The sequence below is a fragment of the Neurospora tetrasperma genome, assembly GCF_000213175.1.
Source record: "Neurospora tetrasperma FGSC 2508 unplaced genomic scaffold NEUTE1scaffold_81, whole genome shotgun sequence".
Lineage (NCBI taxonomy): Eukaryota > Fungi > Ascomycota > Sordariomycetes > Sordariales > Sordariaceae > Neurospora > Neurospora tetrasperma.
In genome coordinates this window covers 7,984,301-7,999,458 of record NW_009799179.1, presented here as the reverse complement: position 1 = coordinate 7,999,458, position 15,158 = coordinate 7,984,301, and the positions used below count along the sequence as shown (strand labels likewise).

The 15,158-nt window shown below is 52.3% G+C and overlaps 6 protein-coding genes across 6 annotated transcripts; all 6 read left to right on the top strand.

The window, feature by feature from the left end:
- Positions 1-1,050: 1,050 nt before the first annotated feature.
- Positions 1,051-2,643, top strand: NEUTE1DRAFT_150697 (uncharacterized protein; the record flags this gene model as incomplete). The annotated part of the gene is made up of 3 exons (XM_009858673.1): positions 1,051-1,088; positions 1,166-1,332; positions 1,398-2,643. The coding sequence occupies 3 exons, from the start codon at positions 1,051-1,053 to the stop codon at positions 2,546-2,548; spliced, it is 1,356 nt and encodes a 451-aa protein (XP_009856975.1).
- Positions 2,644-2,989: 346 nt separating this feature from the next.
- Positions 2,990-4,288, top strand: NEUTE1DRAFT_133775 (uncharacterized protein; the record flags this gene model as incomplete). Its single annotated transcript, XM_009858672.1, has 1 exon — positions 2,990-4,288. One exon carries the CDS (start codon positions 2,990-2,992, stop codon positions 4,058-4,060), a length of 1,071 nt encoding a protein of 356 aa, XP_009856974.1.
- A 613-nt stretch (positions 4,289-4,901) lies between these two features.
- Positions 4,902-6,067, top strand: NEUTE1DRAFT_119169 (uncharacterized protein; the record flags this gene model as incomplete). Its single annotated transcript, XM_009858671.1, has 4 exons — positions 4,902-5,005; positions 5,061-5,146; positions 5,207-5,724; positions 5,802-6,067. The coding sequence occupies 3 exons, from the start codon at positions 4,979-4,981 to the stop codon at positions 5,709-5,711; spliced, it is 618 nt and encodes a 205-aa protein (XP_009856973.1).
- A 712-nt stretch (positions 6,068-6,779) lies between these two features.
- NEUTE1DRAFT_106275 (uncharacterized protein) lies at positions 6,780-8,120 on the top strand (the record flags this gene model as incomplete). Its single annotated transcript, XM_009858670.1, has 4 exons — positions 6,780-6,843; positions 6,980-7,267; positions 7,528-7,866; positions 8,107-8,120. 4 exons carry the CDS (start codon positions 6,780-6,782, stop codon positions 8,118-8,120), a joined length of 705 nt encoding a protein of 234 aa, XP_009856972.1.
- Positions 8,121-8,482: 362 nt separating this feature from the next.
- Positions 8,483-11,191, top strand: NEUTE1DRAFT_126683 (uncharacterized protein; the record flags this gene model as incomplete). The annotated part of the gene is made up of 7 exons (XM_009858669.1): positions 8,483-8,771; positions 8,857-8,943; positions 9,006-9,132; positions 9,200-9,676; positions 9,760-9,892; positions 10,297-10,399; positions 11,096-11,191. The coding sequence occupies 7 exons, from the start codon at positions 8,508-8,510 to the stop codon at positions 11,189-11,191; spliced, it is 1,287 nt and encodes a 428-aa protein (XP_009856971.1).
- Positions 11,192-12,601: 1,410 nt separating this feature from the next.
- Positions 12,602-14,781, top strand: NEUTE1DRAFT_126682 (uncharacterized protein; the record flags this gene model as incomplete). The annotated part of the gene is made up of 2 exons (XM_009858668.1): positions 12,602-12,780; positions 12,841-14,781. 2 exons carry the CDS (start codon positions 12,628-12,630, stop codon positions 14,653-14,655), a joined length of 1,968 nt encoding a protein of 655 aa, XP_009856970.1.
- Between the last annotated feature and the right edge of the window lie 377 nt (positions 14,782-15,158).

The window sequence follows — 15,158 nt, the reverse complement described above, 5'->3', positions numbered from 1 at the left end:
CCTCCTCCTCTCTCCCCCCTCCCCCCCCCCCCCTCCCCCCAGGGGAGGCCAAAAAGGAGGAGAAAAAGAAAGAGAAAGAGAAAAGAAAGAAATGAAGATAAAAAAGGGAAGAGGAGAACAAAGGGCAAAGAAAAGAAGGAAAGAAAAAAAGGGTAAAAAAAAAGGAAGAAGGGAAGAAAGCTAGAGGTAGACAGGTTCAAGGTTTGGGTGTGAATACGAAACTTGTAAGTGTGGTAGAGGCGTTGATATAAAATGACCGACACTTGGCTGCAGCTGGGAGCTTGGACCAGTTTTATAAACAACCTAAGTCACACTTGGGCCACCGTACGGACAGGGATGGTTCGAGAAAAGACCCGAGCGCTGAAAAAGTGAATGACCTCCAACTGCCCTGTGCCTTGCACGCCAGTCACTGTAAAAAGACCCGGGCCCTGCTGCCCTGAAAGGCCTCCCTCCGCCAGAGAGGCCAGAAGGTGTCTGCGTGCCCGGTGGGGCTTTCTAGCTCTCCAGGTTTAGGTATTGGAATGGATCCGGCTTACCCCACCTTTTTTCTTGTCTTTCCCTCCCGCTCCTTTCCTTCCTCGTCAATCGATTGTGAAAGAAGGACTGGGAGAGAGTGACAATTGACTTGCTCGTGCTTCTTTCTTGGCATCCCACCTTAAGCGCCCAGGCGGACCATCCAGTGACCATCCAGGACGATGCAACCACCAGGCAAGGTCACCTCTACCGGCACTAGGGGTCGCATCACCGACCTATCGTGCGCGCTGGTTGGATGGCTGTGTGCTGATTGCGCCATGAAGTGAGAGCCGAATGTGAAGAACCAGACCACGGTCTCCTGCAAGGGTATGTACACGTTAAGAGGTAGGGTACTATCGCAAAGACGCGGAAGCCGAGTGGCTCTTGTTTTCTTTGGGTTCCGTCATCTTTGATATTAGGCGTAGAGCCCTCGGTTGGGAAGCTGAGAAAGTTTGCTGTCTTTCAGTTTTCTCAATCTTCTCTACCGTTGTTGTGTTGTTGTGTTTGTTCACTCAAGTGAGTTCGTTGACCACAAAGATGGCCGCCCGTGAAGGAGAGGAGAACGTCGGCACGTTGTAAGTTTGTCTTCCGTTGATCCCATAAAGAGGTGGTATTTCCTGGGCGCATTCTGACTGATAGATTCGCTTCATAGCTTTGGTGATATTCACTACTTCTACGGCCCTCCAACAAATAACCCGCCTCATCACAGGTTCGACAAGGGCTCCTATGTATACCTCTTCGAAGATGCCAACTTGGGCCGCGCACAGCTGGAAATTGCGAACCAACCTGGAAGGGAAGATCAGGATGCTTTCGATGGCTGTAAGCATTAGCATTTCAGGGTGAGAGTTCGGGACAGTGGGAAGGCTAACATCGTGTGTCGCCAGACCTCGACAAAACCCATCTCGAGTACGATTACAACCACACCTGCCTTGTAACTTTGACGGTTGGTGAGGTCGAGGGCTACGAGGAGTGGCATCTACCAACATACGACCCTCACAATCAGGCCAAGTACCATTACAAGCTTCACTCGCTCGACATTTACTTTCACAACCATCAAGATGCTCTGCAATTCGTCAATGGCATCCGGCGTGTGCTCCCTCCGCACCAGTGCGATGTCCACAACGAGCCAGGACCACCACCTCGGCACGATACCGAAGTCAGCGCGGTAGTCCAGCAACTCGAGAGGGCAGCAATCGCTGACCACGGTACACCCCCGACCACTCTATCACAGCCTCCGCAAGTTGGCGGAATCCAGTCCTTTGCTCCGCCGCCCGTGTCTGCAGTGTCTGCTTCCCACGATCACTCGACACCATCGCCCCAAGCATTCGTTCCGATGGCCTATAACCCGGCTGCGCCACCTGCCGCCGAACCCGTACGATACCGCGAGAAGACGCCTCCCCCAGAGGATGCCGCGGTGAATCCGTTGCACCAGACTCTGGCCTACGATGCGACCACTCCCTTCTCACCAGGCCTGCCTCCTCCCAGCGGTCGTGGACCCTTGAGCCCAGGCATTCCTCCGCCAAACCTACAGCACCCGCCTGGAGCTCCGACCTTTGCTGCTCCTCCCCAGCACAGCGTGACCTCGCCCGGCTTCACGCCCCAGGGATTCGGCGCGCTTGGAGGCGGCTACCCGACAGGCCTCAGCCAACCGCCTGTACACCCCGGCGTACAAAGGTCTGTCACCATGCCTGGTGGGCTCCCCAGTCCCGGTCTCGTCAGCCCTGGATTTGCTAGCCCATATAGCCAAGGATACCCAGCCCAACCTGCTTCGGTCGCTGCGGTTGGCGGCTACGGAGCCGTTCCCCCTACTCCCACGCCACCTGGTGCTGGTTACGTGGCTGCGCCGTCGCCGATACCGCCGTCGATGCAGCAAGGAGCGGGTTATGGACAAAATGTCGCTGGACAGCAAGAGTATGAGGTCCACCATCAGTTGTATGTGCCTGAGCAGAAGAAGGGTAGGCTAGAAGAGGGTGCGGGCAAGTTGGAGAGGGGAGTGACGGGCATGTTGAAGAAGTTTGAGAAGAAGTTTATTTGAGGAGTGGCGGGGCGTTATCTGATGAGACGTTTTTGGGAACCTTATTAGCGGTTTAGGTGTTTTGAGTATACCAATTGAGAACATATTCTACATCATCAGTGCGAACGTCACATAACAGCCAACTGACATTGTGATCGGATAAACGAGTTTTGACAATAGCATCAACCAATCCATCGATCTCCATTGTAAAAGGGTTAGGGTTGAAGGTGACTCCAGACCCACGATGACAAATTCAAATGCGTTTTGACCTTTTTTTTCGAGTTCACATGGAACGAAAGCGCCGCATGCCGACGCCGTCATATCACAATTCAAATCAGCGCTTACTTCTATCTCAGATTCACGTGTCGTCTCACCCACCAACGAAGCAATTGGTTTGAAACACAAAAAGAAATGTTCATGCGCCAAATCTCCTCCAGAGAAGACCCCGACCTCTTCACCACCATGTCCTCATCCGGTCGCATCGCCAACAACGCCGGCGCCGGCGTCGCTCCTACAGCGCCTGCAGTCGAATACCACAACCCAACAGACGACACTACCCTTTCCATTGAGGACAACAGCACCACAACATTGGATGACGTCTGGGGCGACGATGGCGGCGACAACGATGATGATGTCTGGGGCGACGAGTCACATTCTCACTCCCACTCACATGAAGATCACCATCACCATCACGAAGCAACGGTGAGAGGCCATGGAGGGCATAATCACCCGTCAGACATCCCCCGCCTCCAACAGGAACACACCACAGCTGGCTATCGTGATGGTATCACCGTTGCCAAAGCCGAGCACGTGCAGGCTGGGTTTGACGAGGGGTTTGGGCTGGGAGCGACGATCGGCGCGATGGCGGGACAATTGTTGGGGGTTTTGGAGGGGTTGAGTTTTTCTCTTGGCTCTTCGTCGGCGAAGGGGCGCAAACCACCACAGCAGGATGATGATGAAGGAGAAGGGGAAGAGGATATCAAGGAGAGAGTCAAGAGGTTGTTGGCGGAAGCAGAAAAGGATCTCAGCGTGCACAGTATCTACGGCAAGGAGTACTGGGATGAGGATGGGACTTGGAAGTTTGAGGTCCCGGGGGAGACAGAGGAGCAGCATGAGCGGTATCAGCATCCTGAGCGAGAGCAACCGCAACAACAACAACAACAACAACAACAACAACAACAACAACAACAACAACAACAACAACAACAACAACAACAACAACAACAGCAGCGACAGAGGGATCAAGAGGACATGGAAGAGGAGGACCAAAAGAGAGAGGAAAAAGAAGCAAAGCCAGAAATTCTCTTCCCTGACATTGCGCTAGCACATCCGCTCATCAAGAAGTGGGATCAGATTATCCGGACCGAGCTGGCGGAGAGGTTTGGCTTGGTTTGGGATGTTGCGGTGTTGTTGCCGAGAAGCGAGGAGGATGAACATGAGGAGGGTCATGAGCATGGTCATGTGGTGAAGGGTTCGGAAGAGCAGAAAGATGCGAAGCCGGTGAGGGCGACCAGTCAGGCGCTGGCTTGGTGAAGGCTGGTAAATATGGGGGAAGAGAGAATGAATGGTTGAGGGACGTTTTGATGAGGATGAGAGAAGCTACAGAGGAAACTTTGAAGGTTCTGTGAGCTCGGGTCAAGAGTGTTCTGCATCTTCTCACCCTGGACGGGTGTAAACGCCATTGTGACACCCCTTCGTTCTTGTTTTGGCTATCATGCCGAGAAAATACAACGTATTGATGGAGTAAAATATTCACTCCTGAACTTGAAAAAAATATCCCATAGATACGGCACTATGCGAATGTTTCCATGCAGTGCGAGAATCTTCGAGTTTAATGATGCTATTCCCAAAATGCAACTTTAAAGTTTGTCAATGGTAACAAAGCATTACGAATGACTCGAGCCGGGGTTCACCCTTGACCCACCTTCCCAACAAGCGAGTCGCCCCGCTTACTGAAGGCTGAACAACGAAGTCCGAGTCAGGTATCCCGGGCGTTGTCATCCGTTATTCAGCAATGCTCCAGTCCGATGAGCTAAGCAACCATATGTACAGTGCTTGTAATTACAATGATACCACGTCGTACGGGAATCAATGACACCATTTCCAGCCAGTTAGGGAAAGGTCGTCGCATGATGGAGGATCTGCGAGCCTAGAGCCCCCCCGATCTGCTCTCCAGTGGACGCTGTTAGCCTTTGTTGCCGATTTGCAGTTGATTACGGTAATCATGACGAATCCAGATCGGTCTCACAACGTGTTATCGGCGTTGATGGATTGCAGGTTCATCCCGCTGGTTTCAAGACGACCCCTGATCCCATGAGGAGTTCATCGTATATAAGGGACGACTGTGCCACATGCTCTGTAGATTCAAATTCTTCCCACAAGAACGTCTGCTTTTTCATACCATACACTAATATACCCAACACTCATACCTAATTAATATCCTTAATCAAGATGGCGCCCAAGATCGCGATTGTTTATGTAGGTATCCGTCGTTCTTGATCTGTCGGACAAACGGCTAACCAACAATCTCTAGTACTCTATGTACGGCCACATCAGGCAGCTTGCTGAGGCTGCCAAGGCTGGCATTGAGAAGGCCGGTGGCACCGCCGACCTCTACCAGTGAGTAAACAAATACTCTGCGATCCACCACTTGAACGAGTGCGCTGACATATCCATCAGAGTCCCCGAGACCCTCTCCGACGAGGTCCTCGCCAAGATGTACGCCCCGCCCAAGCCCACCGACATCCCCGTCATTGAGGACCCTGCGATCCTCAAGGAGTACGATGGCTTCCTCTTCGGCATCCCCACCAGATACGGCAACTTCCCCGCCCAGTGGAGGGCCTTCTGGGACAAGACCGGTGGGCTCTGGGCCACCGGCGGTCTCTACGGCAAGGCGGCCGGTCTCTTCATCTCCACAGCTGGTCTCGGCGGTGGCCAGGAGTCGACTGCCATTGCGGCCATGAGCACCCTCGCCCACCACGGCATCATCTATGTGCCTCTCGGCTACGCCAAGGTGTTCGGTGAGCTGTCCGACCTCTCGGCGGTCCACGGCGGCAGCCCTTGGGGCTCTGGCACCCTTTCCGGTGGTGATGGCAGCAGGCAGCCCAGCGAGAGCGAGTTGAAGGTTGCGGGCATTCAGGGCGAGGAGTTCTACAACACCTTGTCCAAGCTTACCGGTGCGTGAGAAACTGCAACTGGTATGCATCCTTTGGTTGTGATGTGCGCGAAGTCGATGTCATTGCGAGTGGTTGCTAACGGTGATTCTCCTCAAAAGGCTCGAAGAAGGCGAAGACAAGTGACACTGGCGCGAAAGCAACTGCTGTTGCTGCCAATCAAACAGCTTCGCAGCCCAAGCCGGCGCCGCAGCAGAAGAAGGAACCCGTGAAGCAAGAACAGCAACCTACTAAGCAGAAGGAAACCAAAGAAGGGCCTTGCGGATTGCCGTCCAAATGCGTCATCCTTTGAAATTTGACAGTTTAGCATGCAATTGATACCAAGTCAAGACAGTCAACAGTTAATTTGTCCCACTCCTTGTTTTGTGAAAGGTCGAAGATACATGATCTGCTGGAGTGGTGAGGTTGAGCTCGACAAAGAGAAGCTGCAGTGGTGGATGGTGCCGGATTGCGTTGCAAACGGGAACCGAGACCCCGCCCCCATATCCGACCTGCCTACCTACATATTCCGTTGTGCCCGCCCTGCACGTGGAGGGAGTGGGCGGGCGTGCCTGACATGTTGTGGAACCACCCGACCTCACTGGCAAATGCCGACTCCACCCATTCTGCGAACGACTTGCACTCGTGCACGGATAATTTGCACTCGTGCACAGACCAGCCCCAGGAGACCCGGGAGGGTATATAATGCCGGCCACCCCTCCCACTTTTGCTCCTGTTTTTCTTCTTTTTTTCTTCAGCTCTCTTTGCCTTTTGGCTTAGATCAAGTGTAGTATCTGTTCTTTTCAGTTTAATCTCTGAAAGTACTCTACGGAGTACAATCGTGATTATTCTAATTTTTGCAACTCGGTCGGTTTCCCTCTGTGCTTGCACATGGTTACCTTCCACTGTGTCCCTGGTATTACACTGCCTCCAGGCGACGCGAACCACACTACATCTTGCTTGTGCTCATCCTCTTTCATTGCAATCCTGGGCTTGAAGCTTGGGGTGTGAAGAAGCAGGTTGCATACGGAATATGGTGAAATACCAGGATAGACTGGATCGGCGACATCGCGTCTTGATCCCGTCAGTCCTCTAGCTCGATGTCGAGGGTCGATGATCTGACACCATCTATCGGGTATTCGCATCTATCACTTCTCTGCCTCCGTATAAACATCGCGATGTTCTCATCCAGCGATTCTACTTCTCTGTGCCCTCAACTATTGTTCATCGGGGAACCCTTGCTCCATCTTCCCCGTTGTCGAAGATGAAGTTCCTACAGTCTTTTGTCTCCTTCCTGTAGCCACAGCCTTCGCGTCATCATGGTATCACGATGCTTTCTGCTCGCAAAAGCCACTCTTGGGCTCAACCGGCAATTGCGTACATTTCCCATCACTATTGGATGCTGATCTTGAAGATCTAGCTGCCGGGCTTAAGAAGGGCTTATTCACCACCATCGATCTCGTCAATGCCTATACCCGCCGTATTCTGGAGGTGAACTCTACCCTCAAGGCTGTCACCCAGCTCAACACCGATGCCCTCTCGATAGCATCAGAGCTGGACGCTGCTCGAACAAACGGCACGATCATGGGTCCGTTACACGGCATCCCAACTCTGCTCAAAGACAACATCGCCACGCCAGACAAAATGGATAATACAGCCGGTTTATACGCTTTGGTCGGAGCCAATGTGTCCGAAGACAGCACAGTGGCCGCTAAGTTGAGGAAAGCCGGCGCCGTCATCCTCGGCAAAACAACCCTTTCTTGATGGGCCAGCAATCGCAGTAAAAATTACACATCGGGCTGGTCTGCCACCAGAGGTCAGACTGAGGGAGTATACTATCCTCAGCAGGACCCGTCGACAAAATCCCCGACTACGTCGGCGCCAGCGACTACTTCGCCCTGCGCGGCGCTCGCATCGGCATCCCACGCAATCTCATCGAACTCAACGATCCAGCCTCTAACCCCTACGCGCCCGTCCTTTCCGTCTTTGAAGCCGCTCTCTCCGTTTTTCGCTCTGCCGGCGCCATCATCATCAACGACCTCTTCCTCCCCGGCAATGAGACCACGAAAAAGGAACAATTTGTCTTTGAGAACCTCGTCTTAAACACTGACTTCCCCCGCTTAGCGACCTACTTCTCCGAGTTGACCGTCAACCCGCACAACCTCACTTCGCTGAAAGACCTCGAGCGTTTACGCATTTTGACGAGAGGGAAGGCTGGCCGGAACGCGAGACGCTCGCTTGGGACCGCGCTTTCAACATGAGTGCTACCATCACTCCCGCTCAAGCATGGGGGAATTGCACCTCCATCCAGTACTTCGCCGGCGAGCTGGGGCTCTTGGGAAATATAAGTTGGGGATAGGTGGTACTAAAAGTTAGGATTGGAAATGCGCAATGGTTTGTTTACTATCCATTAATACCATATGCTAGCGTGGTTTTCGTGAATGTCCGCAGTGTTGCACATCGTTTTCATCAACTCGACGTAAGGCGATTGTTGATCTTGACACCGAACATAATCGATCGGTGGAGGTTGAAACTCATCGAATGAACAACCCGACTATAAAAATCAAAAACTTCAAAAGATATGCAGATGGGTGTCTCATGTCGACCACCAAAGCGGCCGAGATTAGCACGTCATCACCGATTGGTAATCCGCTGCCGCTGCGGGGGATACGACTGGGATCGGCTGGCAGCCTATCAGGCGATATCTTTCATCAGAACAAAACAAAACATCCATCCAGAATTCAACCATCACTGGATCAAGAACACGAACATTTTCATCATCAAAGCTCACATCGTCCTACTCATTGAAAGTTCGTCTGAATGAAACGATGCCACCCACCAAAACTCCCGACGATGATATCGAGAGCGGACAAAGCCAGGCAACCACTATCAACGAGGAGACGCCGCTCTTGATAAGCCAAAATGATCATCGAGCAGGGCCTGATAATGATACTGTTGAAGAGGCAGAACAAGATGAAGGAAGCAGATATACGTGCAGTTACTTTGCTTGGAGGATATTCTGGACTGTTGCTGCGGTCACAGTGACTGTTATCTTTGTCAAAGCTTGGATCGATGCTGGGGCGGATGTCAACGTGGGTTGCTGCATCATTACCTTCCCCAGCGCTTTCTTTCAAGTGCTTGACTTGTACTGACACTGATGGATCTCATCATCTCTAGTTCGACCTGAAGGGAGCGCTTAAACGGGCTTTGGGTGGTGGTATAAGCGGTGCTGCGGCCATGGTGCTTCAGGTGTTGCTTTTGATGGTATGTGACCTTTTGACTCTAACCGTTGATGTTGAGCAAGGCAGTCACTTACCCTTATCCAGCCCTTACGAACCATCATGAACTATCAATACCGCTTCGGCACCTCGTTCACCACTGCCACCAAGACTCTCTACCGACAGGGTGGTCTCCGTCGGTACTACGATGGAATGGGAGCCGCTCTCTTTCAAGGTGAATTCCTCTACTCCCAAACACTCGTTAACAACCCCAATACTCACACACAAAACCACAACCGCAGGACCAGCAGCCCGTTTCGGCGACACCGCCGCCAACGCCGGCATCCACGCTCTCCTCCAATCCAACTCCTTTCTCAAGCACCTGCCCATCACCATCCAGGATATCTTCGCCTCGCTCTGCGCCGCCGCCTTCCGGATGATCCTGACACCCATCGACACTTTGAAAACCACGCTCCAAGCTCAGGGGCCCCGAGGCACCGCTATTCTTAGGCAACGCATCAAGACGGACGGCATCGGCAGTCTCTGGTGGGGCGCCTTTGCGACGGCCGCGGCGACTTTTGTGGGCAACTACCCCTGGTATGCGACGCATGATTATTTGCTGGAGATCATACCGGAGCCGGCGAAGCACCCGTTGGGGATCTGGTTGTTGAGATTGGCGTTTGCGGGGTTCGTGGCGAGTGTGGTGAGCGATTCGGTGTCGAATTCGTTGAGGGTGGTGAAGACGTATCGGCAGGTTAACGATAAGGAGGTCTCTTATTGTGAGTTTTGACGGACGAGTCCTTCCCGCTTTGTTTGTGAATCTTCAGCAAGAGGATTGTTTACGCTAACATGTTGTGTCTAGCCGAAGCAGCGAGGCTGGTCATTGTCAACGATGGCATCAAGGGCTTGCTTGGCCGCGGATTGAAGACGCGGATTTTGTGCAATGGCCTTCAGGGCTTGATGTTTTCCATTCTGTGGAAGTTGTTCCTTGATTTGTAAGTTCCCCTTTGACCAAGTAAGAGTGTCCAGTTTGACTGACGAGAGTCCGGACGTGTTAGGTGGAACAACAAGACTGCTCATCTTTGAGTAGCAGTCAAGGTTTACATCTGTCGCACTTTTGCACTGAAAAGATTAGTCGGGACACGCTGGCAGTCATCGAACCATTCAGGCAATTGTGGCTGTCCGATAGTCAGTGGATGTTTGTCCCTCGGTGACTACAACAGGCAACAGCTTAAGAATTCTAGAATTACAATAGGGTTATTTCTTTGAGGCACAATTGTCAGTAATATTAGAGTGAGAGACACGTATACCATCTCACCCCGTACCCCGCAGACCCGGAGAAGAAGAAGCAATAAACTGCCCTAAATCCGGCCATGCCGTGTATATAGGGATGGGCAAGTATCATTGGACAGACGAAGCGGGATTGTACATATCCTGGTATGTGTGTATGTGTTCAGAGTGCGCAGTATGTACTGCGTAGCTCGGACATGTCTGTCGGTAGGGTACATGTCGCAAAGGCAAGGGCAGCAGCGTATGCGGGGATTGCTCTGCACGTTGACTTGATTGCGTGCTAGCGTCGACTGGAAATAGAAGATGGAGGATGGGATGGCCGGAAGAGCTCATGGCGGTAGTAAAGGGATGGAATTTCACGGGAAGGGTAAGGAACAGAAAAGTAAGGAAAGGTAAGGAAAAAGAAGGGATTCTTTCAGCACGTGCTTGCCCATGTGACCTTCGGCCCATATATCATGTGTGTAAGCTGGCATCTAAGCCTAGATTCTGTGTGTAAAGTACAATTATTATAGTAGTTGAGAGTTTGAAATGATAGTAAACTATTTCATTCCGAATAGGAAGCATCTTGCGAGGTTATCGTGATGGCTCATAGTATTCAAACGCACTCGAAATTGTATAGTTTGGTAGATAAAAGAAGGAGTCATTGGCGATGGGAGATGGCGGTTGGGAGGAGGGGGGGGGGGGAGGGGGATTCTGTGTGTGGGTGCACAGACCGTCTTTTTCAAACGAAAATTTCGAAAATTTCAGAAATTCGATAATATCGGGAATTTTCTTATTTTTTCAGAAAATGACCATCACTACATGGCGGTGATCTAGATGGGATCTACGTAGATCCTTTGTGCCTCTCTAACTTTGCACAAGCTTCCCTTTGTTGGACCCTTTGCACTGTACATAGTGTACACAAATAGACTATTGACCATGCCCAAATCAGTGTCGACCAAGGACAGCCGCGCAGGAACAGAAGATCGAGTGTATGCACAGCCTGGACCGAGTGGTCGTGGTGATCTCAAAGGACGGTGGCAGTGAGTAGGTATCCCGTCAGACGTCCCACTCAGCCACTCCCTTGAGAACCGGCCTTGGTTGTAAGTTGGAGATCGGCCTCAGATAAAGCCACAATAGGGTCCGACCATGGCAGTGCGCTTGGACATGGACAAGAGACCGAGGGGCCCATGTTAGCCACGAAACAATCAGTGAGAGTTTCAGGACATCGTCTTCATATGGTTGAGTGCTGTGGTTGATGTCGTCAAAATAGGTAAAAGTTCCCGTCCTTGAAAGGAATGAAAGAGGACGTTCGGTTGGGATGGGAAAGCGATCCACTGTGGGACTTTGGTGTTCCATTCGTTGTTTTGATGCCGTGGGGTTCAAGACCGCCTATGTAACAGTTTGACTGTTTGTTAGTGCGGGTCTTGGGATGTGATATTCTTCGGGGCAGGAAAGTCATGAAAAGCTAAACTTGGAAAACGAAAAGCCTCACATAGGTCATAAAGTAGAATTCTGGTAAAAAAAAGTCCCTTTCCCGGTACCCAAAGACGTAATTCACGGTTGTTGCCCTGCACCCTGTTGTTGCTCTTGCAGTACCGCCGTACCGGATTCCCAAGGGGCATGGTAAACAACTGCGCAACACTGACGGGGCAACACGAGGCGGCACTGCCCAGTGGGGCGGGGGCCTGCTGTTTGGATGGAACGTTGACAGCCCCTGCCAATTTGTTTGGCTTCTGAATGGCTCAACTCAGGGCCTTCCCTGTCTCTCTTTTGCTTCCACTTCCCAGCCCTCCCAGGTCGCACGCTTGCCCGCCCGCCCGCCTTACCGAAAGATTAGGTGGAAAATGCGAAGCGTGATAGCGATTTCCTCTTTGTTCTCTCTTCCAACTGACTAATTGAACCTTTTCAACTTCATCTTGGTCGACTTGTTTAGCCGCCAAGGCGGATTTCTCTGTTTCCATCGCCCATCTGCTTAGTCGTATATCTCCATGGGTATTGTATCTACGTTTGTTTCGCCTGGTGAGTGCGAATAGCAGACTGTGTCAATCAATACTACTGCCTCAACCTTTACATACACATACCACTCTACACTACACTACCTCTGCATATCTGCACCGGCCGCCGACATTAAGAGATTATTACTCCCGTCGGACGGTTGTACAAGGCCGATCACCGCGTATATCACGGTGTATTCCGACCTTTGGAGACCGGTAACGCCCCCAACCGCGCCTCAACACTCTCATTGGCGTTGTCAAGTTGCGGAGGGCTGTGTGACGATTGCCGAGTTGCCTCTTCCCGGTTCACGACTTTGCGTTCCATCGACAGACGACGACCAAGAGCAATGCAGAGACATCGGCCTTCTAGTCAGAGGATAATTTCAGCCCATTGATCGTCGACGCGGCCGCTTCTTCGAACTGTTATATATATATTCCATCATACATATCCACCACCAGCCAAAATGCCTGTAACACAATCACGGATACCGATCCGGGCTTCTCAACCGTCACTGGAGCCCAATGCTGTTTCGATGGCAGTCAGTTTATGGCCACGCATCGACATAGCCCCAGATCCGAATGCTCCCTCTTCCCAAAAGCCCACTCAAACTAGCATTGTAGGCCTCTCTATTCCACATCAAATGGTGTTCCTCTCTTAACACTTGCTTCCGTCGCAGATTGTCGCCATTGTCGTTGCCGTAATCGCTCTGATGTTATCCATCACTCTCACCTTACGCGCCGTCCGCGCCAGACATCCCAACCCAAAATACATACCCACGCCCTTCTTAAAGCGATTATGGACCAAATGGAAGGTCCCGCCTGTCAAGCATGCCTACGCTCAGGCTGGCATCGACGAAGAGTACAACAGTCACAACCGAGCAAATCAGGACGCCATGGAGGAAACACTCACTGCGGTGAACGCTCGACTTGCCGCCGCAGCCGGCAGAACAGGAGCGACAGGAGGAACGACAGCTGAGGTAAACCGTAATCAGTCGATCCGCAGCATCATGACACTCCCGGCCTACCGGCCAGCTCCGGCCGAAAACGAGCGAGTTTTAGGTAGGGAAGGCGAGCGCGACGGTATCGATGTGGTGGTAGAGATGCCGACTGCGGAGGATGAGGAGCATCTACGTGACGAGGAAATGGAGGCACTGTACCAGATTCGCGTGGCAAGACGGCGCGCGAACCAAGAGCGGGAGGAGCGGCGACGACTGCGCCAAGAGGCTCGGCAAGCCCATAACACTGCAGCTTTGCGCCAGATTAGAGAGCAGGCTCGGGTTCAGACGGCGCGGAATACTGAGGAACTGGAGGTGCTTCGTGAGGAACACAATCGCATCAGAGAGTTGCGATCGCGCGCGACGAGCAGTGTACAGTATGCGGACTTGGGTGTCGCTAGGGCGGATGGCACTCGCATCCGGGCTAACAGCACGGAAAGCGAAAGGGTCGGGTTGCTGAGCGATGCGGCGAGCATGGCGGCGTCGCAGCAGGGTGTAAGGCCTAGTACTTCAGCCACTCATCATCGGAGGGGTTCGAGCTCGCTCAGTATCGACACCTCCAGATTGGGTGATCAGTTCCTCGATTCGTCGGCTGTGGCTACGCCCTTGACTGGAGCGGGCGGTAGCAGCACGTTCAGCCTTGTTACGCGCAACAGCCACGAACGCGGGCGATCGATATCCAGGTCCAGGGCAAACTCGGCTGCCAATACCCCGCGCGCTGGATCCAGCCCTGAGATGATCGATGCCGATGATGCTGACCTGGGCGCCGTCAACATGCCGCCTCCACCAGGTTACGAGGACGTTCGCTTGGACGACTTGACTCCCTTCCGCTCCCCAGTTGCCTCTGCCGCTGTATCCGGTAGGAATAGCCCCACCACCCTGACGCCGCTTCCGTACAACGAACCCCCTCCGGAATACCCCGGTCCATCACCAGCACCATCAGCCGAAGAGACATCGCTCTCTACGCGCACGGATGGAGGCAGAACCCTTGCTCACCAGAGGAGCATCTCAGGGGGAGGAGGTGTCGGAACCGGGAACCTACCGACCAGATTGCCAAGTCTGCGTCTCGACTCAGTGCCACTCATTGTCGTCGAGCCGGAAGAGGAGATAAGGATAGGAGAGGGCAGCAACAATAATGCGGCCAGCACAGAGGAATCGGTGTCTAACCCTCCGAACATCAACATAACATTCCAAGGAGAGAGTAGCACAGCTCGTACGTCAGTATCAGAGAGTTTCCGAACATCGACGGAAAGTGACTCAGGCGAGGAAACCTCGGTAACGACAAAGGGGAAAAAGCCCGAGAGGACCATCGAAGTAAATGAACAGGTGGAGAAAGAGAAAGGCAATGGAAGCGGTGCTGTTACTGCAAATATCGATCGCTCGGAGAGCACCAGGAGCACGACAGCTGCAAGAGATAAGGAGAGTCACAGTCCCCCAGTAGGAGAAGGGATAAAAGGAACTTCGGCTAGGATGACGGCGGAAGGTGCGGATCCATGAGACGAGGTTTTCGAAGAAAAAAAGAAGATATGGAATTGGAATGGTGATGGCATTCTGATGATTGGCGTGACGTGACCTATACCCGCGACTCGATTCGTATACATACCGGAGGTCAGCGTTTTTTTTTTGGATGAAAGGAGAAAGGAGGGGATGAGAGAACTGGAGGAAATTTGGAAATTTTAAAGCATCAACTTTGTGGGTATCACTATGTTTATGTATATACCAGTAACGTTGTCAATGATCAACCGACCAACCGGCATGGAATGGAAACTGGAGTTCAATAAGTTACGCAAGGGATACTTTTTGATGAGAGGACTGAATGAGACAACGGCACTTGATGCTCGGCTTTCCAAACTTGGTGATTGCTGGTTGTATGTGTATCCGTTGGTAAATCGGTTCCGCTAAGGTGGTTCGAACATTCCTTCTTCCTTCCATCAATGGGCAATAACACGGCAGACTTCTTCGGATTGAGACGTCCAATGACCATGGCGTCAAACCCGACT